The sequence below is a fragment of the Mirounga angustirostris genome, unplaced genomic scaffold (genome assembly GCF_029215605.1).
Source record: "Mirounga angustirostris isolate CCGP_5_RB_7025 unplaced genomic scaffold, mMirAng1.0.hap1 SCAF_10, whole genome shotgun sequence".
NCBI lineage: Eukaryota > Metazoa > Chordata > Mammalia > Carnivora > Phocidae > Mirounga > Mirounga angustirostris.
The window spans coordinates 36,747,376-36,774,762 of record NW_026991718.1 but is presented as its reverse complement, the minus strand read 5'-3'; the positions used below and the strand labels follow the sequence as shown (position 1 = coordinate 36,774,762).

At 42.7% G+C, this 27,387-nt stretch overlaps 2 protein-coding genes and 1 pseudogene across 2 annotated transcripts in view; all 3 read right to left on the bottom strand.

Moving 5' to 3' along the window:
* The window catches only part of POLR1B (RNA polymerase I subunit B), a 39,944-nt gene extending 35,188 nt beyond the window's left edge, over positions 1–4,756 (bottom strand). The window contains exon 1 of the mRNA XM_045884559.3: positions 4,518–4,756. Coding sequence (XP_045740515.1) covers positions 4,518–4,694 — 177 coding nt within the window. The 5' untranslated portion in view covers positions 4,695–4,756. The remainder of the gene's footprint in view (positions 1–4,517) is intronic.
* LOC123851059 (NADH dehydrogenase [ubiquinone] 1 beta subcomplex subunit 8, mitochondrial-like) lies at positions 1,537–3,456 on the bottom strand (annotated as a pseudogene).
* Positions 4,757–10,070: 5,314 nt separating the features above from the next.
* The window catches only part of TTL (tubulin tyrosine ligase), a 34,248-nt gene continuing 16,931 nt past the window's right edge, over positions 10,071–27,387 (bottom strand). Inside the window, exons 4-7 of the mRNA XM_045884558.3 lie at positions 25,244–25,379; positions 24,026–24,295; positions 16,347–16,490; positions 10,071–13,632 (exon numbers count right to left, since the gene is read on the bottom strand). Coding sequence (XP_045740514.1) covers positions 13,518–13,632; positions 16,347–16,490; positions 24,026–24,295; positions 25,244–25,379 — 665 coding nt within the window. The 3' untranslated portion in view covers positions 10,071–13,517. The remainder of the gene's footprint in view (positions 13,633–16,346; positions 16,491–24,025; positions 24,296–25,243; positions 25,380–27,387) is intronic.

The following is a 27,387-nucleotide window of genomic DNA, read 5'->3' as shown; positions in this document are numbered from 1 at the left end:
CCCAAGTCCCTGAAACGATAATGCGCTACTTCAGATCTTGAGTGTCTACTACATGTCAAATTCGTAGTAGGCTCTAGGGTACAACAGTGTACAGAACAAAGCTGTTCTCTGAACCAAGTGCCTGCCTGCCTGCTCTATTATACCTGGTGTCTGCTAAATACATAGTAAGACAAATGGGACTGTGGCTAACAGGCAAGGATATGGAAACATCCTCCTGATGTAGGACCGGACACTCTAATGCCCTTCTTTGATATTTGTACATTTCATCCCCCGGTGGCCTCACACTGATGCCAGAGCCACACAGGTGGTGGCCCCGGAGGTTTTTCCCATCCCACAACAGCTGCTTCTCTGCACCACTCCCTGGGGAAGCTCTGCTGTTCTGAGTAAAGGGTATCATTGAGCTCTCGTACATATCAACTGTGAACAACCTCCTAGCCTTAGCGTTAGAATAAAAATGCCAAAAATGGAGCCAAGAGTATAAAGAAGGTTCTTCTCCTCATGTCCGTTCAGTCGACCTTTTCTAAATTTTAAAATTGTATCTAAAGCTGGTATTGTTTTAGAATGTATTATTTTATTCTAAAATGAAATTTTAATCTGTCCTATTTAAGGAAGAAGCACTAATTTTTTTTTAAAGATTTTATTTATTTATTTGACAGAAAGAGACACAGCAAGAGAGGGAACACAAGCAGGGGGGCAGTGGGAGAGGGAGAAGCAGGCTCCCCGCCGAGCAGGGAGCCCAATGTGGGGCTTGATCCCAGGACCCTGGGATCACGACCTGAGCCGAAGGCAGATGCCTAACAACTGAGCCACCCAGGTGCCCTGAAGCATTAATTTTTAGAAGGGAGAAGATTCACTTTTTCAAGCCACAGGTGCACTATCTTTATCTCAATACAGTCTCATTACTTGAGATAGTTATGGTCTATAATGTTGCCACAAACACTGAATTAGTGAATACTGAATCACTGTTCTTAGGGGAAATACAAAGTTAGGTTCCTGTGAGTCTCTGATCACACTTCATCAAATGATCAATACATAACCTTGTTTTAAGGATACCTTATTCAGTATATATTGGTTGTTGTTTTTTTTTTAAAGGTTTTATTTATTTGAGACAGATACAGAGAGAGAGAGAGAGCATGAGCAGGGGAGAGGCAGAGGGAGAGGGAGAAGCAGGATCTCCTCCGAGCCAGGAGCCAGATGTGGGACTCGATCCCAGACCCCAGGATCATGACACGAGCCGAAGGCAGATGCCCAACCATCTGAGCCACCCAGGCACCCCTCAGTATATATTTTTGATTCATTCACACTGAACTCACAGCCAACAGCACTAACTCATGACTGAACAAAGGTTATCTAACACAGATTTTCTCTTAAGGAGTACGTCACAGCCTTTCTGCACTTGGAACATTAGACAGCACTTCAGCACTGTTTTTGAGGACCATCTTAAACAGTGAAATCACCAAGAAAAAGCACCAGAATGAGAAAAACTGGACAGACTTTGAAAAAGATACTTATAGGGCACCTGGGTGGCTCAGATGGTTGAGCGTCTGCCTTCGGCTCAGGTCATGATCCCAGGGTCCTGGGATCGAGTCCCGCATCGGGCTCTCTGCTCCTTGGGAGCCTGCTTCTCCCTCTGCCTCTCTCTCTCTCTGTCTCTCATGAATAAATAAATAAAAATCTTAAAAAAAAAAAAAAAAAGATACTTATAGTCTGGGAGCTTGAAACAAGAAAGCAGAGAATCACCTTCTTGGACCTCAGTTGGGATGAAGCACATGGGGCAATTCAAATTTTTCACCACTCTGCACATGGTAAATATTGATTTGGGGGTTACAAATAAATTTTAGTGAGTAGGCAATTCACAAATATGAATTCCTGAAAAATGAAAATCGACTGTATTCTGAAAAGATGACTGTGAGGCATCAATTTGGACTCAAAGAATGAAGGAACCCATCCCCCCGCCCCCTGAATTGAGCAAACCTCTAAACAAAAATATGACAAAAGCTATTCTTCCTTCATTTACTTTACTGTGTTTTCTGTAACAACACTTTCACTTAGTCTGATGGTACCAGCTAAGCTGCAGCATCACTGTTTGTGCAGGCTATGCTTTCTACATGTACTTCAATCAAAACAGGGTATCTTAAGACAGAGAATACAGAAGCAGAAATGGGAATCCGGCTGTCTTCTAATAAGCCAGATATTTAAAAGATAACGCAAAAATATCATTTACGTTTAATTTTTTCTGCTTTAGAAAAGAAAGATTTTTAAACCACAGCACTAAGTTTTATCAGGGATTTCATTAAGGTTAAATCTCTAGAAATAAGGGGGGGTACAAAGCTGATGAAGCCTCCTCAAATCTCATAAAGAACCACCAGCTCCGGCTCTTTGGTGGAATTGCCCCCTTGTTCCATGTACAGATTAGTATAAGGATATTGCTTTGGCCCCATGCGCTGGTAGGTGGGGTAAGTTTCCCCAACCCAAAACATGAACACCATGAAGACCACGAAACCCAAGAGGTGCTTACACATGGGATTTCAGGAAACAGGCATGAGGGATGTGTCCACAAGTTTCCTGATACACATGTCAAGGTTCCAGTGCATTGGCTCACCCAAGTTCAACCTCAGGTCTGGGTGGTCCCAGTCATACCATGGACCCCTCTCCTGCCATGAGTGGTCAGGGAGCTTCGGATAGTTGCCACACCCTATGCTGTCATCTGACTGGTTGGTAGTCTTCCACCCCCATATTATACTTCTTGGTGATAGTGGCCGGTTCTTGTGGGGTCTTGGGATAGGGTCCCAGGAGCACGTCCTTGGTAATGTGGGAGGCTGTCTGTGCACCCAACAACACCAGCTGCCCTTTTGCAGCCATCAGACTCCCAGGACCCACACCCTGATCGCCGCCATCTTCACCTTCCTCCCCAAAAATATTTTTATTAAAAATGTTAATATATAATTGGTTTATCTTTTAAATGAATTAGTGTTTTAAAAATTTCTCAATTTTAACTTCTAATAGAGTAAATACTGATAAACAAAAGCTGTTCAGGATCCCTCAAGAATTTTAAGAGTGGGAGAGGGTCCTGGAGCCAAAAACTTTGAGAACTGCCAGTCTATATATCACTCCTCATAAAAATTCTTATGTGCATGTGCTTTTGTATTTTAGAGAAAGCCTTCCTTGATCATCTCAACCCCGGACTCTTTTTTTCACCATTTTAATAAACCCCAGTGCCAATTAACCTTTAGTTAGATATGGTTTTCCTCACAGATACAAATATTTCCCATCAGCCTCATCTTTTGCCAAAAGGTGAAGGAGTATTAATTAATCTTCAAAGAAACCTCAATGGCTCACATATTATTTGGAGAGTTCAAGTATCAGAAACTGGCAAAGCTCTCCGTTATCCCTATTTCTCACAACACAAATCCTTCCCAACAAACCCACACAATAGTGTCCCCTGAGCTGCGCTCTTTCACTTCCCCTGGAGGGAATGCACTCCCCGCCCCCCCTCCGCCTTCAATTCATCTCACCCCGCCTTTTCTCAAGCACCTGGACTAGCCGCACCTCCTATGTGCTCCCCAAGTACCCTGCACTCTGCTTGGCAGAGCATTTCTCAAGAGTATTGGCACTGCTTCCATGTCTCCACCACCTCCACTCCACTTGCAAAACATGAGACCAAGCACTCAAAAGCAAGAACTGTGTCTCACACAGGACTGCCTCTTCCTCACCCGCAGAGCCTAGTACCTGGAGACACTGGCTATGCTGACTAAATGAGACACGACCTCGCCCGCCACCACCTCTTCACTTGAACTCTGCTACCATATCCTTTAGATCAATCCCTTAATGTTGAGCAAGTGTTACTGCTACTCAATCTCGCTTCTTTGCTCATCTGTATCTTCCTCAACACCCACCTACCTAATTCAGAACAGGCGTCCAGTAGTTTCTCCCGTTAAAGCTCTGAGAGAAGAAAACCGTGCAAGGATGACCTCCCACAGTACAGTCTATGTGCGAATAGGCTCAGAACCTTTTCGGGTAAGTTTCTCGGAGAAGTAAAACTCCCAGTGATACGAAAGCGCGTGCGCTGTGAATGGCTGGGAAGCACACCAACCCGGGGCACTTCCTCACTCTCACCGCACGCTGAAACTGTCCTACGAAACACTACGGTTCCCATCACAAACACATCTAGTATTCCCCTAGTCGACTCGACTACAAGTGCCAGGCCCCGGCGCGGGGTCTGGCGCGATCAAGGGGTACAACTATTTGGGATTATATTGGGACCTTCCAGCCATCTCTCTGGGACCCCTACCCGAGGCCAGTGCCCCACTCCGCCCAGGCCCCACTCACCCCCGCCTCCTGGATCTCCCTCTCCCTCAGCGCCACACACGCATCCTGCCACCAGCCTCCCTCCCCCAGCCCCGCGGGGCCCCTCTCCTCTGCCCGCCTCGAGCTTCGCCTCGTCGCGGGCCGCGCAGCGGGGAAGCGGCGCCACGGAACGCAGAGCCGACGGGAGCCTGGGAGGACGCCGCGCTCACCTGCACTGCGTGGCTGAGCCCCTCGCGCACAGCGTAGTTGAAGGACTCAACATGAGCCCGAGTCAGTTCCTGCAACGCTGGCTTTTGCTGTTCCCGCGGGACCCCGTAAGACGGGTCAGTTAAGTGCTTTAGGCTAGGCCCGCTGGGCAGATTCTGCCACCGGCCGGCGGGATCCATGCGTCCGCCTGCACACCAAGAGCCAGCTACCGCTCCGCACGCGCCGGGAAGAAGGGCAGGCACGCCGGCGCCCACAGCCTGCTGGGAAATGTAGTTCCTCTGGTTCCGCCGGACCTTGGCCCTTCGACTTTACAGGGTCGACTTGAAAACCTAAACCATGGAATGAATGGGCCGGTCTAAAACTGTACAGAGCCAGAGCGCGGCCGCCCCACCCACTCCCCCCTCCGCGGAAGGCAGGCAGAAATCCGCTTCACGTCAGCTCCACGTCCTGTTCAGCCTGTGATCTGTTTGGCATTTATTCGCGCAGTCGATTAGGCCTGGAGGAGGGTGGTCTTCAGAGATTCCTTCCCCTCCTGTTCCCCTTGATCATTTTCCGATGCTGATACCTGATGCTGACCCTGACTTCTGGAAAAAAGCAGATGTTGGCCACCAGACCGACTGCCCACACCTCACAACTCTTAAGTTGTGAAGACTTCACTGCGATGGTGAGGGAGTGGTCTGTCCTCGCTACCGCTCTCCCCACATCTAGACCGGATTCCTGGGGGGCCGGGAGGCCCGGACATCCTAGGGGACTTCCAGCCTTAAGATCCTTTGAGTTTCGGGGCGCCTGGGTGGCTCAGTCGTTAGGCGTCTGCCTTCGGCTCAGGTCATGATCCCGGGGTCCTGGGACCAAGCTCCCTGCTCGGCGGAAGCCTGCTTCTCCCTCTCCCACTCCCCCTGCTTGTGTTCCCTCTCTGTCTCTGTCAAATACATAAATAAAATCTTAAAAAAAAAAAAAAAAAATCCTTTGAGTTTCCATGAGTCCTATGAATCACTTATCCCCCCAGAATATGGGTTTATCAAGGAATGCCTGCAAATGTTTTCCAACTTCATCTTCTATGTTTGTATTTAACAGTTGTATTCTGTATTGTGGTATAATTGACATAAAATAAGCCACACATTTAAAGTGTGCACGCTGATAGGTTTTGACCTATGTATACACCCGTAGAGCCACTACCACAATTAAGATAATGAATTAATCCACCAATCCTAAAAGTGTCCTCCTGCCCCTTGGGAATCCATCCGTTCTGTCAATCTTACCTTTACCTACGTCAGATGGTAGTTTTCATTCCTATATCACTTTTAAATGTTATCTTCTGTTTCTATCCAATGCTGACACCGTTAAACCTTTCAATAATTTTAATTTTTTAAAAAGTAGTATCTATATCCAAAGTGGGGCTTGAACCCATGACCCTGATATCAAGTCACACTCTCTACCAACTGAGCCAGCTAGGACCCCTGATTTCAGTAATTTTTTTTTCAAAGATTTTATTTATTTGAGAGCGAGAATGAGATAGAGAGAACATGAGAGGGGGGAGGGTCAGAGGGAGAAGCAGACTCCCCGCTAAGCAGGGAGCCTGATGCGGGACTCGATCCAGGGACTCCAGGATCATGACCTGAGCCGAAGGCAGTCGTTTAACCAACTGAGCCATCCAGGTGCCCCTTCAATAATTTTTAATTTACTGAGTCATTAAGGTCTACCATATGGTTTATTCCAGAGAATGTTCCATGTGTACTTGAGAAGAATGTATTTTGCTTTTGTTGGGTGGAGTTATCTATATTTGTTAGATCTAGTTGGTTTACAGTGTTTTCTATGTCCTTGGTGATCTTCTGACCAGTTCTTCAATTACTGAAAATGGGGGACTGAAAATTCCAACTATCGTTGAATTGTCTATTTCTTTCTTCAGTTCTGCCAGTTTTGCTTCATGTATCTCGGGGTTCTGTTGCTAGGTGCATATGTTTATAACTGTTCTATCTGCCTGACGGATTAATTTTTTTACCATTATAAATGTCCTTCTTTGCCTGTAGTAACATTTTTCTTTTCTTTTTTTAAGAGACAGAGAGCATGCACGTGAGCTGGTGGGGTAGGGGGTGGAGTCGCAAAGGGAGAAAGAGTCTTAATTAAGTAGGCTCCACACCCAGCGCAGAGCCTGATGTGGGGCTCGATATCACAACCCTGAGATCATGACCTGAGCTGAAATCAAGAATCAGACACTTAACTGAGCCACCCAGGTGCCCCACATTTTTTTTTTCCTTAAAGTGTGTATTTTCTCTAATATTAGTATGGCCACTCAAGGTCTCTAAGCTACTATTTCCATGATATATATTTTCCATATTTTTACTTTTACCTATTTGTGTTTTGGGATCTAAAGTATGTCCCTATAGACAGCATAAAGTTGGATTATGTTTGATTTGTTTTTGTTATTTTGCCAGTCTCTGCTTTTTTGGTTGTAGTATTTAATCCATTTAATGAAATTACTGGTAAGGTAGGATTTATGTCTGTCATTTCGGTATTTGTTTTCTATATGCTTTCTATCTACCTTCTCCGCTTTTTTATTACCTTGTCTCTTTTACTATGTATTTAGAGTTATTATCTTAGTGGTTGATGTGTCTTGGTGTGGATCTCTTTGAGTCTATCCCACTTAGAGTTTGTTGGAGTTCTTGGATGCATTTTAATGTTCTTCATCAAATTGGAAAGTTTTTGGCCACAATTTTTTCCAATATGATTTCTGCCTCCCTCTCTCTTCTCTTCTAGGACTCCTGTTATGTATATGTTGGTATACATATACATTTCTGGAGCACTGTTCATTTTTCTTCATTCTTTTTCCTTTTTTCTTAAGATTTTATTTATTTGAGAGAGAGCACGTGTGTGCATGAGCAGGGGGGAGGGGCAGAGGGACAGGGAGAAGCAGACTCCCTACTGAGCATCGTCCTGGGATCAGGAGCTGAGTCGAAGGCAGATACTTAACCGACTGAGCCACCTCAGAGGCGCCCCTCATCATTTTTTTTTTTTTCTGTTCCTCAGACTGGATAATCTTAATTGATTTCATATTTGATTCCTTCTTTTGCCAGCTCAAAACTGCTTTTGAACACCTCTACTGAATTTTTCATTTGCATTATTGTACTTTTTAAAGCCAAAATTCCTACTTGGCTCTATTTTTAAAACGATTTAGACCTCTTTAATGATATTCTCTCTCTGGTGACACATCATTTTCATCATTCTTTTGGTTCTTTAAACATTTTAAATAGCTGAATTAAAGTCTTTGTGTAATAAGACCAATGCCTGGGCTTCTTCAGGGATGGTTTCTACTGATTGCCTTTTCCCTTCACGGGCCATACTTTTTCTTTGCATGTCTCATAATTTGTGCTGAAAATTGGAAAAATTTAATAATATGATGGGGCAACTTTGGAAACCAGATACTCTGTCCTCTCCAGGGTTTATTGTTGTCGTTGATTATTTAGAGTTTCCTGAAATAATTCTGTAAAGCCTATGTTCTTTGATGTATGTGGCCACTGAAGTTTCTGCTGCTAGCTTAATGGTCAACTAATGACTGAACATTAGTTCAATCTAGAACTAATTTCCTTAAACACTTGCACCAGTAAGTCTCCCAGTCTTTGCCAAGGGGCTGTGTGTGTGTGCACATGCCAGGGAGGCTTGTGTAGATTCTCCTGGTCATATATAAGTAAAAACTGAGGGAATTCAGGGGGCCTGGGTGGCTCAGTCTGTTAAGTATCTGACTCTTGTTCTCAGTTCAGGTCTTGATCTCAGGGTTGTGAGTTCAAGCCCAGTGCTGGGCTCCATGCTACTTAAAAAGGAAAAAAAAAAAAAAAAGCTGAGGGAATTCAGGTCTCCCCAGGCCTGCACATAGCCCTATACATGTGTGTGGCCTTCTATGTTCTTCAGAAACTTTCCAGAACTTCCAATGGATATCTCATTCCCCATCTATTCCTAAGTTTTTTGGTCAGTTTGTTGTTTGTTCCAACTCTTTTAGCCAACTCAGGAAGCTGAGGTTTTAAACAATTGCTGCTGATTATTTTTAACAAACTCACCTAGGGAAAAGGTTGTTCACAGTGGGCACACTTTGAGCAATGTCAAAGACAAGCCCTGAGATGAGGACTTATATGGAACTGCCATACAGGTCAAATAATGACAATTCACCGGGAATGGGGCTTTTTGGAGGAGCTCCAAACCCACTCTGTACCCTCCAATTGTTGCTAGACTCCTGGATTTTACCATGATTATGGGGCTTTTCATTTCCAAGGCTATCCTGGAGCTAGGAAAAGGGGGATGAAAATAGGGTGAATTAAAACATCACAAAACGTGCTATTCTTACCAAGGTGGAACCACTTTTCTTTAATAAATGTTTCTGGATTGTTGCAAGCCTCTGGTTAATTTCTAGACAGTTTTTGCCAGTGTTCCCATCGCTTTCATGGAGAGAGGATTTTCAGAGGTTTTACCCTGCTGTTCTTACTGATGTCCTCTCATGTGAATTTTGAAAAGGAATTTTGCTTACAGCCCCTGGGACAGGGGCTCACTTTCCTTTGACCTTAGGGATGTTTTGTGGGAGACATCTTTAAAATATCACTGAATCTCTGGGGCTATGGGATAATCTCAGGTTCTTTAAGGAGAAGGGGCAGCTACTGACAGCAAGCAGGACCAGCCGCGAAGAGAAGTCCTCTGAAGGCTTTGAACCTTTCCGCTGTCAGGATTCTAAGTAGTTTCCTGCTTGGGTCCCGTCTGCTTGTCCCTGCACCCTGCCCATGCAAGCTACACTGAGTCTGGTAAGTGTGTATCATATCATATCAGAAACCTGTCTGGAGTGCTTAAGCCAGGGTTTCCATCTGTGGAAGGCCTTATCTCTGTGCCAGAAGTATGTTTATGGAGTGAAAGCAGCCATACATGGGGAAGAAGTCCAAAGCATTCAGCCTCTTCACACAGGAAGTTACAAGTTAACTACAATTTACATAAATGACACTAAATGCCTGAGGTGTGTGAGACTTACAGGTATTTATATACGTGGTCTTAGTGAACTCTTAGGACTTCATGGCCTTCTGGCTGAATGCAGAATCATTTCAGAAGCCCCTCTACCTACTCCCCATGTTTGAAGCACTCATAATGCTTTCTCACAACCATGGGTCTCACCTGACCATCTGTATCATGATTCAGACAACACACAAGACATGTAAGAGATGGATTGGATTTTGGCAGCGGAAATTATTTCAGTGCTTCACCTCAGAGGAGCTCATTACAGTTTCAAAGGACAATCTATTGGCTTATGTATTGAATAACATGCTATGTCAGCAAACAGTGGCCGCATCTGGCTTGCGTTTGTATGGCCTATGAACTAAGTTTGTTTGTTTTTAAGAGGTGGTTAAAAAGAAGAAGAATATGCCACAAAGAACCTGTTTGGTTTGCAAAGCCTAGAATATTTACTAATCTGACCCTTTCCGGAAAAAGTCTGCCTACCTGAGTAACAGAATCATGGGTTCAAATAACCAGTGATATCCTAGGACAGTCAACCACCATGATAAGATGATAGAACCAAAGGGCACAAAAACACTTGAAATATTACTTTAATGCTCTGGGCATTTTAAACATTCATAAAATCACCTTATTTCAGAATTCATTTCCTCTTAGGTACAGATTCTGTGTCTAGGATCAGAGACAAGTGTATCACTGAATTTTCTCCACAGCACCCACATGCTGCAGGGGACCTACTCTGGCCCCTGGTCTTCTCCAGCAGAGTCCCCTCCACCCCCACCCCCACAACAGGGCTGGATCCACACCTGCTTGACACAACCTTGGCTGTCAATGGAAACACACTCTGTAGCTTCGCTGCTGCTTGCAGATTCTGCGGATCCCATACATTTCCGACACTACCAGATATTCCAAGTCTGGGATAATCACCCTGAGGTGCTGGTGAAACAGCAAGTCAGCCGGTAAGCATGCCAGTACGTGCTGCACGGAATCATACAGACACTGAGGCACTTCAATGTTCTGGGTAAAATCGAGTTTATAATTACCATAGGAGTTCAGAGTGAGGGAAGGGGCTTTCCTCTCAGTAATGAATACCCTTAACACATATTTAGCAGATTTATAAATTCCTGTCTGTTTACATTTGTTGTCAAGACTTCACAAACTAAGGAAATGAAAGCATATTTTGAGTTTACAAATCTGGGACAAGAAGCAAAAAGAGAACATGCTTAGACAGCAGTTGCCTATATCATGAATACGTAGGTCAACACGTTGACCAACAACACGGTCATTCTTAAAGAAATGCCTGTCCCTCCAAATGGAACTTTTAAAAAAAGTCCTAGGCCTCATTTGATTACTCTAAGGTAACAATGTGTTTTTCCTTCCTTCTCAAGCAGTGGTTCAAGGCATCTGAAAGAAAACTGATGCCTCAGGTTTCTGATTTCATTCGTCAGAGGTGGGAGAGAAAGAGGGTATAGAAACCAACATTTTTAAAAAGGTTCTCAAGTGATTCCAGCATATAGTCAGCACGGAGAACCTTGGTACCACAGGTTCTTGAGTCTTCCTGATCTCACCTGTCCTCACTAAAAATCCTTGAGGTAGTCCCCGGGTCAGGCAACAATCTCTTCCATGAGATAAGAAACCAAGGCACAGAGAGGTTAACGGGATCATCTCACACTGTGCGGCCAAATGACAGCACCAAGGTGGGAATTAACATCTCCAAATAAAGAACACCTCCTCCCCCCGCAACTGGCGACACGTACGCATACTGCACGTATAAAGACTGAGGAGCGAGGCATGACCATCTGTGCCAAGGGTATCATGGAAGGGTAAGGAACAGTTCTGAGCCAACCATCCCACCCAATCAAAACTAAATGCATAAAACAGATACTTATTTGAAACTATGTGAGGAATGAAGCATAACTTTCTTTTTAAAGCCTTACTTCCCTCACATATATGCCAGTGATTTATGTTTCTTAGAAAATCCATCAAGATCCATGGACTTGCAACATCTAAATTCTTAGCTCTGTCACTGTTAAGAACTAGAAAACTCTCAAATGTCCCTTTAATTCAGGTCCAAAAGATCATTACAAATCTACGTTCACATGCGATAGCACGACAAACACCTCCATGCTTTCCCCGTCACCAGTCCACAGAGACTTCTCAAGGACTCAGTATCTTACACGTTCTAGAAGGGGGTGCACCTTGTCATGATCCGCTCAAAGTCCCCAAACACTAACCCAACAGTGCTGGGCTTCCACGATTGACTTTCACTGCTGACTGTTTTTATTTTGCTCTGGATGCAAAGTTTATTATCTATATTGTGGGTAACCAGAATATTTTGTAATTCCAAATTCACAGAAGAGCCAAACCAGTTGGGCCGTTCTCCTTCACCCCGACATAATGCCACCACATCCTACACCCACTGCTGCATCTATGAAATACTCCTTATTCCTTTCTTCACTGTAAGCTCCCACATCTCATCATGTTTCAGGAGGCACTGCTCTTTTCTCTTTTTAGAAAAGTCTCCCTGACTGCAGAACTGTTGTCTGGTGCCACATAGAAAGAATAATGGAGCACACATATACACAAAGGAAGAACACAGCACTCTACTGGACAGGAGGCCTGCTGTGGTTCCCAGTACATTCTAAGAAGGACCTGTTCATTCAGCTCACAATGAACACAAGTAGCATCTTGTTCTTCCCACTGCTAGTGATGTAGCCTCCTAAAAAATCTACAGAACATTTGATCCAGTAAGTGGAAACTGCACCTAACAGGACACATTTGTTGACTTATAAGATGCTGTGTGGAGCTCTGAAACCACGTCTTTCCCGTTTTAGGAGACTCCCCCATTCAGGCCAGACATACACTCATTTAGACCCTCACCCTGATGTGAAGAGGCACAAACAGGCAGATAATCCTGGGACAATACCTGCCCTTCCAGCTCCTGCAGAAGGTGCTTCGAGGGCAGGAAAATGGGGGAGAGCAACCTGTGTCTGGGGCAGTGCCACCTGGGGTGTGTGTGTGCACACGCGTGTGTGTGCGTGTGTGCATGTGTGTGTAATTCTACTCCTGCCCCCTAGAGCGGGTTTTCCAAAAGTTAAAACAACAAAAAAGTGAACAAAAGGGAACTTTGCAAAAGTGCATGTAGAATTCTGGTTAAAACAAAGATAACTGAGAATCATAGTATTTCAAAGACCCACCACACCCAACTATTAAGTAAAGCAAGACATCGTGCTTTTTGTTTTTGTTTTTCTCTCTCATGCTTATTTGATGCTTATGGGTTTGTGGCAAACTTGCTGCTTGGTTTCTAAAACATGCACAGAGCAGATCGAGAGCAGCATTTGCTGTTTTGGTGCCCAGCCCACACCAATCCTGACAGGTGATTGACCAAACGCGTTCAGGAACATGAGGAGGCAAGCCCCCTTTGCTGTGAGTGGCGCCCAGCACAAAACCAAGGACTGTTGGTGCATGCTTGTCCAGAGCTTCAAGGGCAGGGTGTTGTGGAGAGGGATGGGCAGGGAACACGTTGGCAACCTCCCAAGTGCTCTAACATCCAATCCCTGTCCCAGACAGAGGGTTGCAGCTGGGCAGAGAGCTAAGGCACTAAGGCTGCAGCAGGTGGAAAGACACCAACCAAAGGTCCAACAGTCTCAACCCTCAGGGAGGAGAGGCGCTGCTCACAATGCTGCCTTAGGATAAAAATTGGATTTTTTAAAGGGTGAGAACGTAAAATAATCAAATCCCTGTCTTTTCCCCTTAGAAGAATATTTTGCTCTCCCCTCAGAGAAATTTGCTTCAGTTTTCACATCTCCATAGCAGTGCTGAGAGTGCCCCCTGGGAACCCCTGAGCCACCACTCTTTGGGGAAGTGGCCTTTTCTTCTTGTGTTCCCCCTTGGATCACGGCTTTGCCGGTTTGCCTCTCTTTCTCCAGTCCCGGCTTGGTAATGAGCAATCCTGACATTTCACCTTCCCCTGGAGCGTGAGCTCGTGCTTCTTCTGAGGCAGCTCTGAGCACCTCCCTCGGTCACAGCTTGATGAACGCAGCCAGCTGCACGTGCTGTGGCTCCGCGTCCGGGGGTGGGAAGACACTGGATATGGCTATGTCCACGATGCCCTGGCACAGTTCTGCATAAAGCTTCCTGCAACATGTTTTAAAGAGTATCACTGAAGATGTTCCTCAACATGCACATGAAAAGTCAAAGTTTTTTTCACCAGGGCCTGCCCTAGATGTTCCACCTCATGACCAAATTCATAGAACTGGTTTCCATGTTACATACAAATGCTGCACGAAGATCAAGCATCCCCTGAACAATTATTTCTGGAAGGTCTCAGGTGAATGGACAAATGACTCCTGCTCTCACTGGCAGGGAAGACGGGCAATTTCAATTGAGTGTGAGAGCCATCTTGCCTGTCTGTGGTGGGGATACTTGGAGGGAGAGCACCTTCTCAGCGTGGCTGAGGAAACTCTAGGAGAGACTCTCCAGGGTGACAAATAAGCTGAGACCTGGGGAATGAGTGCAGTCAGACAGTGGATGACAGGGCAGAAAAGAGGAGGGAGAGGAGAGATACACCCAGAGAGACAGAAGGAGGGGGGAAGGAAGAAGGGAGGAGGAGGAGGAGGAGAGAAAGAGTGTGTTGGGGGAGGGGGAGAAGACGGGCTGGGCCAATGGCAGGAGCAGTGCACCCTGAGAGTGGATTTTATTGGGCAAGAGCAGAAGGGGAGGTCCCCGTTAGAAGGCTCTCTGCAAAAGCCTCCACAGTGATGGAGGACGACCTGTGGGAGGGCGACAGTGGGGGCGGACAGCAGAGGCTGCCAAGGCTGGAGGCTGAGCTGACAAGGTCCCAATGCACAGAACCTGAGGGTAATGGAAAGAAGGAGGCTGGATCTTGATCAGGATTCCAGCTTAGATTCTGTGGGGAGGGGAGGTAGACATCCACGGAGTTGGGCGAGTCTGGGGCAGGGGGTGCCTCTTAGACATCCACAAACATCCTTGTAGGACGGTGGGCAGGCAGGTGCAGACACTGGTCTGGAACTCTGGGCTGTGATGTAATTTGATGGTTTTAAAATGATGAAATTGAATAAGATCACATTCAGAGAAAGTGCAGTGGAGAGAGAAGACAAACACCCAAGACTGAGGCACTGATTGGGGTCCGCTGATGAAGAGCAAGAGGCCAATCTTGCCCACACCTCCTCAGTCGAACCTTCCCAGTAGAGAGTGTGCCCGAAGCCCCAGCAGAAGAGCATCCCAGCAAGGTGTGAGCAGCTGCCTCAAATGCTGCTGAGAGGTCCAGGGATGTCTGCACAGAAAGGGGCCACTGCACTTGGCAATGTGGACTTAGCTGGGGACCTTCAAAGAACAATTTCTATGGGGTGGAGGGGATGGCATCCAGCCCAGAATGGACCACAGTATGGATGAGGATAGAGGAAGAGGGGACAGCCTGAGCAGACACTGCTTTCCAGAGTTTGGTTGTGACAGGAGCAGGAGGAGGAATCTCTGCAGCAGGATGTGGCATCAGGGGAGGGAACTTTTTCACCAGCTGGGGAAATCTGCTGCATGTGCACATGTTGATGGGAACCCCGAAGAGGGAGCAAGGTGGGAGAGGGTGACACTGTGAATGAGGAAGGCAAAGGGACATGGGACAGGAAGAGGGGTGGATAGGGCATAGAGCACAAGGGAAGACTGAACCTTTATTAGAAGGACAGGGGAAAACAGGCACGCTGCTGTGGGTTTGGTGAAGGGAAGATGTGAGCCATCCTGCTCACCTCTCTTCCCTCCTTCCGACTCAGTTCCAAACGCCACGGCTCAACAGCAGCCCTTTGCTCAATGATACTACCTTTAACATCCTTTAGGAAGGATAAAGCATGTCCCAGTTTGTAAGCTGTATTTGTCTGGTCCTTTGTCATGCCCACAGTCTCTCTAAGGACAGGGCCTGTGTCTCTGCTCAAGACTGTGACCCAGGCCCCATTATGAGGCCTGGCAGACTGGAGGTGCTAATGAATACTGGTTAGCTGAAGGGACTGCCGAACGAGATGAATCACACCTGCCATGTCACAGCCACTGAGCAAGTGGTAAAGGCCTGGCTCCTAATGAAAGAGCTACTTGTGTGTTAACGCTGCCCCTTGTAGGTCCAGGACTTTTTCCGGAACCTGTGGATGATCACCTCAATTCCTTCAAGACATGGATGTGGGGAACCATGAAGGGGTCTTGACCTGATGAAAGTGAATCTTTAGAAGAACCAGCAGGTTTCGAGGATCATGTCTAGGGGACTTCTCCTAACTTCTAAGGCCTCCATGAGGCTTTCGTGGGCATGTTCTGCTCATCTGTGCATGTCCCACAGAGCCTGGCACAGGGCAGGGTCCCAATGGATGCTAGGTCCCCCTTCTGAAGGCTCTCCCCTCCTCTCCATGGTACATGTGACACTCTTCTCTTACATCCCCATTCTAGCTCCACTGTGTCTACAGTGCCTTCTCAGAACACTTCCTGCCTGGAGAGCCCCTCAATTTCTTGGTTATCAGTGTCCCCTCCAACTCACAGGACCCCATTCCCTGAACTGGTCACACAAGAGGGTCTCCTCTGACAGTTATTAGCTTTGTTTGAAATTCTCATAGCAACTACCACCCACCTGAGCACAGACTATTGCTCAACACACATGGAGGAATTGGGAAGGACTGACTCAGCAGCAGAGCCCCCTGCTGGCCAGGGTCCTGCCAAAGGCCATCCTCCCTAACAGCAGTTAAATGGCTTACGCTTGAACACTTTGGTAATGGGACCTCACCACCTTGCCAAGACAGGCTATTCCAACTGTGGAACCAACTTCCCATTTGTTAAAACATAGTGGTGTTCAGGCTTACTGAGCACAAGCCGGGGCGCCGTTGACCTCAATGAGCCAGACCTTCAGCTCCTCATCCACCATGAAGTCGAAGCCAAAGAGCTGGAAGCTCTGGTAAGGGAGGTGCCTGGTGCTGATGGCGGGCTCCACACTCATGAGGCAGCTTCTGCGGGACAAAGGGGGAGAGTTCACTGAGAATGGGTTGGTTGAGGGAGAAGGAACATGGAAGATGTGCTTGGATGATTTTATATCAAAAGTGATGATAAAAAATCCACTTGGACTTAATTTTTTTTTTTAAAGATTTTATTTATTTATTTATTTATTTATTTATTTATTTATTTATTTATTTATTTATTAGAGAGTGAGCGGGAGAGAAACAGCATGAGAGGGGAGAGGGTCAGAGGGAGAAGCAGGCTCCCCGCTGAGCCAGGAGCCCGATGTGGGACTCGATCCCAGGACCCTGGGATCATGACCTGAGCTGAAGGCAGTTGCTTAACCAACTGAGCCACCCAGGCGCCCTGGACTTAATTTATTTATTTATTTTATTTTATTTTTTAAAGATTTTATTTTGAAGTAATCTTTACACCCAGTGTAGGGCTCAAACTCACAACCCAGAGGTCAAGAGTTGCACGCTCCACCAACTGAGCCAGCCAGATGCCCCAATTCTCTTTTCATTACCAACAGATTACTCAAGACAATGCTATTTATCAAGCTATTTTTTAGAAAACTCTGCCAATACTCATGTTCTTCCAGGTAGGGGCTGCTTTCCCAGCACAGCGCTAAGTCACCACAGACCCTGGAAAGGTGGATTCCTCCAACAGGAGACTGCTGCCATGTTTGTAATAAATAAAACACTCCCATGCATTGTTGCCACATAAAAGAAATGGACTGCCATTTGGTGAAGAGCAGAATCTGTAGTGAAGCTGGCCTCATTCATTACTTTCATTACCTCTGGTTCTAATGCCAAATTATTACTAATTAAAAGATTTAAATATTAAAATACAAAATAGAATTACTATTAACATCAACTACTGTTCAAAAAAATTGGGAAAAAAAACACAGAAAACTGAAAACACAAAAATGTTGAACATGAGCCTTAGAAACATACTAAGTTAATACATGAGATCTAAGGTTAGGGGCCTAAGGCCAGAATCTTGGACAAGATCTTTAACCTCTCTTAGCCAAGCTTTGATTCCTTTATCCATAGAGGAAGGGGTAAAAGTAATACCTAGTCCTAGCACTGGGATGGTTCAATGAGGTAATTACACGAAGAACTTACGAGGGTGCCTGGGTGGCTCAGTTGGTTAAGTGTCTGCCTTCGGCTCAGGTCACGATCCCAGAGTCCTGGGATCGAGTCCCACATTGGGCTCCCTGCTCAGTGGGAGCCTGCTTCTCCCTCTCCCTCTGCCCTTCACCGCCCCGCACCCCTTGGGCTCTCTGTCAAATAAATAAATAAAATATTTCTGAAAAAAAATATATAAACCTTATTAATAATAAATCACTGTTTTCTAGAAAAACCATCCCAGAAAACCTAGGTCATTTCTGTTTTTTTTTTTTTTTTTTAAGATTTTATTTATTTATTTGAGAGAGAGAAAATGAAGAGACAGAGAGCATGAGAGGGAGGAGGGTCAGAGGGAGAAGCAGACTCCCTGCCGAGCAGGGAGCCCGATGCGGGACTCGATCCTGGGACTCCAGGATCATGACCTGAGCCGAAGGCAGTTGCTTAACCAACTGAGCCACCCAGGCGCCCGGTCATTTCTGTTTTATGCAGATCTTCCCTGACTTTTTCCCTCAACTGAATGTTGGGGCAAAATATCTATTTTAGTAATAAAATATGTTATGATGACTCTAAGATTACCAGAAATAGCTTTCCTCCTACACAACTGTATGTTTAGAAGGAAAAATGAAGGAACTGGCTTTCATGTGATTAACTCCAAGATGTATCCATACAGGTACGTCTTGACTCATGACTTTAAAGAACAGAGACCTCTCTGAACTTGGAGCCAGAGTCTTGTTCCCCCAACTTCCCTCCACCACTACATCCCCCTACCCCAGCCCAAGCATCAACTTACTTTCTCCCCCCACCCCAAAATAGGAAAATATTTCTATGCTTATGTTTAAACCTCTAAAAGTAATTTTGGGCAGTTAACCATTTAAGAATCAAATGGAATGAAAATTTCTTCTCTCATTCATCTTTAACCTGCACTGGTAAGCCACATATCACTTTTTTTTTTCTATAGTTTATCTCTATTCTATAAGGGAATACCCTTAACTTTTGTTTTAATTAAAATACCCCTTCCAATATTATAATTAAGAAAACTTTTACATATAATAGAGGCTCATGGTTAAAAGAAAGAAGAAAAAACCCCAACAAAGTGAAAGAAACACTACGCTCAGACACATAAAGGAAAAACTGAGAGCCAGAAGCAAGTCAAAATTAAGTATGATTTTTTTATCTGCTAGAAGCTCAAGATTAATAACTCACTTTAAAGAATTTTTTTTCATCATCAGAGACTTTATACAGTACATCTTTTTTCAGCGGGAGTGGGAAGGTAGGGGGAGGCTAGCTGGGGGGTGGGGTGGGGAATAAAACCATGAGAGCTGTTAGGAGCATTTATAGCACCAAAGTAGCAACACTCTCTGAACTGTACAGAACAATGCGGGGGGGACGGTGGGGAGGAAGGTAACAAATATCCAATAAATCTTTGCCTAAAATAGGAAATCTTTCTTCAGCATACTTGATTTATCTGGTGTTAGAATTCTAAGCACCTATAATCCCCGAAGAAAGAGGACTAGTTATTCTGCCAGACTCTATGTAAGAATACATTAAGGAAAAAGTCTCAGTCATTGTGATAAGGTGGTAATGACACAACAGACAACAGACCCAACAGAACAGAGTGGAGATCCCTAATATAAATGGCCACCTGATTTATAATAAAAGCTCACCAAAATGCAGTGGCAAAAGGCCAGTCTTAAGCACAAATGATCCTGGGTCAACTGGATACCCCGTAGAAAAATATGAAACTTGGTATATAACAATTCAGGTAGATTATAGGTCTAAAACGTAAAAGATAAAGACCAAGATGTCCATCAACTATAGAAGGGATAAACCGTGTAATAATCACACAACGAAATATTACACAGCAGTATAAAAGGTAAACCACTGCTCTATGCAACAATATAGATGAAACTCGTAGCTACAATTGTAAAAAAGTTGAACATGAAACAGGAAATACAGTATAATTCCATTTATATAAAATGTAAGAGTAAGCAAAAGGAATCTATGATGATAAAAGTCAGAAGAGTGGCTCTCTGTGGCATGAAGTATATATTTTGAGGGAGTCCAAGGGAGTATTCGGGGGTGCTGTAAATTTTTTTTTTTTAAAGATTTTATTTATTTGACAGAGAGAGACACAGTGAGAGAGGAAACACAAGCAGGGGGAGTGGGAGAGGGAGAAGCAGGCTTCCCCGCGGAGCAGGGAGCCCAATGTGGGGCTCGATCCCAGGACCCCGGGATCATGACCCGAGCTGAAGGCAGACGCTTAACGACTGAGCCACCCAGGCGCCCCGGTGCTGTAAATATTTTATATCCTGATTCGTGTTATGATTAGCTGAGTGTATGCATAATTAAAAGTTCACTACACTGTACACTTACGATTTGTGGACTTTACCATATGCATGTTACACCCCAATTTAAAAAAATCTCTATTGGATTTAGTAAACTATAATAAATGAGTAACATTAAAAAATTATTTCCAGACACATTAAGAAACAGGACCAAGAGAAAAAAACAGACAATAGAAACAAGACCTATAAAAGTCAGGGGTTGGCAAACTTTTTCTACAAAGGACCAGACAGTAACTATTTTAGGTTTTGAAGGCTACATACAGTCTCTGTTACATATTCTTCTATTTCTAAAAAACCTTTTAAAAATGTAGAAACTATTTTTAGCTTGTGGCATATATGAAAACAAGCTTTAGGTTGGATTTGGCCCATAGAACATAGTTTCCTAACCTCTACTACAGGTAATTCAGATTTCAGACTAATCAAGTAAAGATGTTAAAGAATTGCCATTAACATTTTCAAGATGTTATAAGACAAGTGAGAGATTTCACAAAAGAACTATAATCTAAAAAGAGTCAAATGGAAATTCTAGAACTGAAAAGTATAATACCTAAAATCAAGAACTCAACAGATGAGTTTAACAATAAATTTTAATGGCTTTTTCCTTTTTAAATAGGTTTTAATTGCTGAAGAGAGAGATCAAATGATACACATGGGACAAATGGGAGACAGTGAAAAGGACTAGCTTCATGTAAACAGAATCCCACAGGAGAGAAGAATGGGCCAAAAGCCATAAGTGAAAAGATAGTAGCCGTGAATATCCCAAAACAAATAAAAGACCTGAAGCCACAGATTCAAGAAGCACTATGATGCCTATGTAATGGAAGCCGGAAGACAATGGTAAGCCATCTTCAAAGTGCTTAAAAAAAAAAGGATTCTGCTGATTTAGAAATCTGTTTCCAAAGCAAGTGTCTTTTTTTTTTTTTTTTAAGATCTTATTTATTTATTTGAGAGAGAGAGAAAGCAGGGGGAGGGGCAGAGGGAGAGAGACAATCTCAAGCAGACTACCCACCGAGCAGGGAGCCCAACACAGGGCTTGATCTCACAACCTTGAGATTATGACCTGAGCTGAAGACAGACACTTAACTGACTGAGCCACCCAGGCACCCTCCTTCTTTATTTTTTTAAAGACATTTGCTTTGGGGGCGCCTGGGTGGCTCAGGTCAGATCTCAGGGTTGTGAGATTGAGCCCTGCATCAGGCTCTGCACTCAGCAGGGAGTCTGCTTCAGATTCTCTTTCCACCCCCCCCACCCCCTGAACATGCTCTCTCTCTCTCTCAAAAAAAAAAAAAAGAATAAGGAAACTGATCCTAGACAAAATTAAGAAAATACATGAAAGAAAGAGAAGCAACATAAATAGTAAAAATGTATGGGGAAATCTAAATGAATATTAACTATATAATAATAATAATGTTGTGTGAGTTTACAATATAGATAGCATTAATGACCATGCATTTACCCACAATCCAATTCCTTTAAGCCTCTTTCTTGGGTCCCTCCTAGTTCCACTTCAGAGATAACCACTATTTCGAATTTTGTGTTTTTCATACCTTCAGTTCTCTATTTTTACCACACATGAACATTCTTCTAAATAACTTATTTAGTTCTGCTTGTTTTTCAATTTATATGAACAGAATCAATCTGTATACATCTTATATACAGCTTATATATTTTGCAATTTTTGCTTGACATTATGTTTATGTAACACCAGTGAAAATATCCTTCAGGAGAGGTGCCTGGGTGGCTCAGTTGTTAAATGTCTGCCTTCAGCTTGGGTCATGATCCCAGAGTTCTGGGATCTAGCCCCGCATCGGGCTCTCTGCTCAGCGGGAAGCCTGCTTCTCCCTCTCCCACTCCCCCTGCTTGTGTTTCCTCTCTTGCTGTCAAATAAATAAATTTCTTAAAAAAAAGAAAAGAAGAAAAGACAATATCCTTCAGGAATAAGGTGAGATAAAGACATTCTCAGATGACAGAAAATTAAACAGAGTTATTACCTAAAGAACTACTCTAAAAGGAATGCTAATGTCTGAAGGGAAATGATGTCAGAGAGAAACTTGGAACTTTAGGACTGAAGGAAGAGAATAAAATGGGGCAAATATCTGGGTAAATAAAAAAGAATATTTTTCTTTTTATATTTGAAGTGGGTTTCTTGTAGACAGCATACCATTTGGTCTTATATACATATTTTTTTAAAAATCCAACCTGATAATCTAACATAAATAAAAAAATATATGACTATTGATAGCAAGAACAGTAACATGCAGTAGAGATTTCAGTGTATGTAAGTGTAATGCATACCACAACTATAGAGGGAGAGAGTTAAAGGAACCATAAGGTTATAAGTTTTCTGCATTTTATTTGAAGTGGTAAATTATTAATTCTAAGAAGGCTTGTGAAATAAGTATTAGGTATATAAATCATAATCCCTAGAATAACCACTAAAAAGAGAGACAGAGATAGCCAAATACTCAATGGAAAAATTAAAATGGAACTCTAAATAAATTTTAAAAGGCAGGAAATGGGGACGCCTGGGTGGCTCAGTCGTTGAGCATCTGCCTTTGGCTCAGGCCATGATCCCAGGGTCCTGGGATTGAGCCCCTCATCGGGCTCTCTGCTCGGCGGGGAGTCTGCTTCTCCCTTTGCCTCTGCTCCCCCTGCTTGTGCGTGCACACGGTCTCTCTTTCCCTTTTTCTGACAAATAAATAAAATCTTTTAAAAAATAAAAATAAAAAGGCAGGAAATGGGAAAATGAAAAACAAAACCAAAAGGGAGCAGATAGCAAATAATAAAATAGTACATGTAAATCCAACCAAACCAATAATTACATTAAATTTAAATGATAAAGACACACCAATTAGAAAGGTAGAGATTACCGTATTGGATGTTTTGTTAGACAAAACAAAAACAAAACCTAACTATATGCTGTCCACCAGAAGCCCACTTTAAATATAGAATGGAATAGGGTGGATAGAATTAAAGGGATGGAGACATATCACTAATCAAAAAAAGCTAGCGTGATTATATTAGTTATCAGACAAAATCGACTTTCAAAATATTACCAGAGATAAAGACAGAAATTACATAAGGTTAAAGTAGTCAGTTGCCAAAAAGAGGTCATAATTCTAAATGTATATGCACCTAAAAACAGATCTCCAAATATATGAAGCAAAACTGATAAATCTAAAGGAGACATAGACTAATCCATAATTATACTTGGAGACTTCAATGTTTTTCCTCTCAATCATGGACAAAACAAGTAGAACAGAAATGCAGCAAGGATATAAAAGACTTGAACAACACTACTTACTACCTTCACCTAATTCACATTTATAGAACACTCAGCCCAACTATAGCAGAATAAACATGATTTTTCGTGCACATGGAACATTCACTAAAATTGGACCATATTTTGGGCCATGAAACAAACTTTAACAAATTTTAAGGTATGTTCTCTAACCACAATGGAATTAAAGTAAAAATCAGTAATAGAAAAATAGCTGGAAAATTCCTAAATATTTGGAAATTAAGCAAAAATTTCTGAATAACATAAGTCAAAGATGAAGTAACATGGAAAACTAGAAAATATTTTAATAAAATGAAAATGAAAACATAACACAGCAAAACCTGTGGGATGTAGCTAATGAGTACTCAGAGGGAAACTGACAGCATTAAATGCGTTTAAAAAAATGAATTCTTTCAAATCAATGATCTAACTTTTCGCCTTAAGGAAACTAGAAAACAAACCCCTCAAAAAAGCAGAAGGAAGGAAATAATAAGGAACATAAATCAAAGAAACAAAAACAACAGAGAGAATTAATAAAACCAAAAAGTAACCTTTTGAAAAGATTAATGATATTGATAGACCTCTAGCCAATCTGTCCCGGTAAAACAGAGAATATAAGGAATGCAAGCAGTGACACCATTACAGATCCTATAGATACTGAAAGGATAATAAAGGAATATTACAAATAATTTTTGTCCTTAAATTAGACAGCTTAAATAGAATAATTCCTTGAAAGGCACAAACTCCCAAATCTTCTTCAAGACACATAACCAAAAAAGAGACAATTAAGTTACCTTATTATATGTTTAATTTGTAGTAAGATACTACTTTCCAGGGTAATGTTCAAAGCACTTATTAGGTACTGATTGAACTCCTCAAAGAACATTTCGTTCCCTTCTTCATACTTTCCATAATTCTTTGAGTACTCCTTTTGAATGCAGTGATTGGTCAAATGGCAGGTTTTGTCTTGGAAATTATCAACATGATATGGTTCTGAAGCAGTCCGAAGCACACCCTCTTTATAGAGGTAGATATTATACTGATGATCCACCAAGACCCAGCTTCTGCAAGTCAATAAAAACAGTTGCACTCAAGTCATTCAAAGTTTCTCCACAGTATATACATCATCACCACACTTTAACATTTTTGGAGGGAAGTAGAGGAAGGAGATAGGTTCTAAGATTCTATGAGGCAAGCCATGACAACTAGCCAAGATAGTGGATTATCACTGTAATGAGGCAAATAAAACATTTTACCATAAATGACAAGGAGCCTTTGATCTGTTCAAAAGACAGCATTTTGAAGAGATCTGGATGGGTTGGATCCTAAGGTTTATCCACAAAACCTCCATTTGCCATGTTTGCTCTATTAGTAATCTTAAGAGGAAGACTGTTTATCCTGAAGCTGATCTGACATAGGATTGGTGTTCAAGAAGCAGCAAGTCATTATGAAGACAACAAGAAGATGGAATCTTCAACAATGAGGAGACATCAGCAAGGCCACAGGAAAGCTGGGAAGAGGGCTGTTTAGCTCTAGAAGGCACGAGACAACCTCTCTCTTATTCTATGCCAGGCCCTTTGCTCATGAAAGTTAGAATCCAAAAAGGTATGTGAGGTGTGTTTACGAAATCCTTAAAAACTAGAGGACACAAGTAATGAAGCAAGGACGTATTATTTGTTGTGTCTGAATTATGTGTTTTATGTTCATCTCTCAGCTGCTTCCATAAGCAAGCCCCATACATTTATACTCTCCTCTTTGGAGGCAAAAGTCATTTTGATTAAAGAGAATATATATGAAAAAGGAAAACCTATAATTTTAGTAATGTTTTCTAGAAAGAAAAGAGAAATACTGAAGGAAAAAGAGAAACTTGGGTCAGTTCTCTTCAGCTGTGCTCAATTTTGGCTATGTATTACACATGGTCAAGTACTTCCTCACATTCCATGTTACCCTTATTACCCACCACTGCATTTCTCTCAGATTAGTAACAAAAACTCTGGACGCCAATGCATTACCGAATGTCAAACTTGCGGTGACCTGGCTCCAGAAGTAGAGGGTGCTCAAGGTATTTCTGGATCACGTGCACCTGACCCTGGTTGTCAATGAAATCCAGAAGCTCTGTAGCCTCCGAGGAGATGAGGATGCCTTCACCTAACAGGGCAAAATTGTAACAGAAATGAGTCCAGTTCATCCCAAGAGGAAAAGGTCTCTAGAAAGCCAGAAGAGAAATACTGACAGCAGGAGAAAACTGAGAGGAGGCTTCTGTTGGACTGCTCACTCTTCTTCCTCCATCCCATCACTTCCCCAATCTCTCACATTCTCCCCTCTGCCCACAACAGCACCAGGGCCATCTAACTCTTTCTCCACCTAGGACTGTAAACACTACCTTGACAGGCGCCAAACATGAAATTTCATTTTTACAGACATTCAAAATATCCAAGCATCCTAAGTAAATGCCACTTTACTGTTGGTCACTTGGCTACCCTGATAAAGACTTTAATAAACCCAGTTCTCACACTATAGCTTATAGAAATATCCAGAAAGTTAGGGCATAACCACAATTGTACAAGTCAATTCCCTACAGCATTGTAATAGGAAAAATTTGATAAATGTACTGTCCATCAACTTTAAATAAATGATACAATATCCTTCTCAACAGCTTTATTGAGATATATGTTACCTATCATAAGATTTCCCCTTTTAAGGTATTCAAGTCAATGATTTTTCATATATCCAGGAGATTTGCAACCACCACTAACAATTTCAGAACATTTTCATTACCTCCCTGCATAAACCCATATCCATTAGCAGTACACTCCCCATTCCTTCCTTACCCTATTCTGACAACTACTAATTTACTTTCTCTCTCTGGATTTGCTTAGTCTAGATGATTCATATAAATGGAATCATACAGTATGTGGCCTTTGTGTCTGGCTTCTTCATTTAGCATAATGTTCTCAAGGTTCATCCATGTTGTAGCATGTACCGCTACTTCATTCTTTTTTTCCATGACTAGATAATATTCCATTGTGTGGATATACCATTTTTGTTCATCCATTCATCAACTGATGGACATTTGAGTTTTTTCCACTGTTGCTTGATCTGCATAGAAGTTTTTGTGTGGACATGTTTTTAATTCTTTCATGAATATACCTAGGAGTGGAATAGTTGGGTCATATGGTAACTTTATGTTTAACTTTTTGAGAAACTGCCAAACTAATTTCCAAAATGTCCAGGCCATTTTACATCCTCAACAGCAATATATGAGTGTTCCAATTTTGTCACATTCTTGCCAACACTTTACTGTCTTCTTGATTATAGCCATTCTAGTGGGTGTGAAGTGGTTATCTCATTGTGGTTTTGATTTGCATTTCCTTAATGACTAACAATGTTGAGCATGTTTTCATGTGCTTATTGGCTATTTGTATATCTTCTTTGGAGAAATGTTTACTTAGGTTCTTTGTTCTTTTCTTAATTAGGTTGTCCTTTTATTATTGAGTTATCCGAGTTCTTTACACATTCTGGATACAGGTGTCTTATAAGATCTATGATTTGCAAATATATTCTCCCGTTTTGAACAGTTCCATTATCATGGATCCCTCAGTGTTGCTCTTTTAAAGCCACAACTACCTCCCTTCCCATAACACCCTCCTGACAACTACTAACCTATTCTCCATTTCCATAATTTTGTCATTTCAGGAATTTTATATAGATAGAATTACACAGTATGTGATCTTTGGGGATTGGTTTCTTTCACTCAGCATGACTCTCTGGAGATTCATCCAAGTTGTTGCATGTATCAATAGTTCATTCCTTTTATTGCTGAGGAGGATTCCAAGGTCTCGATTCACCACAGCTGGCTTAATCACTCAGCTTTTGAAGGAATCTGAGCTGTTTCCAGTTTGGGGCTATTACAAATAAAGCTGCTATGAACAATCATGTGCAGGTTTTTGCATGGACATAAGTTTTCATTTTCCTGGGACAAATGCCAAGTGTATGCAACTGCTAGGTTATATGGTAGTTACAGGTTTAATGTTACAAGAAATTACCACACTTTTTTCCAGAGTGGCTGTACCATTTTACATTCCCAACAACACTGTGTGATTGATCTAGTTTCTCCTGACCCTTGCAGCATTTGCTGTCATTACCATCTCTTATT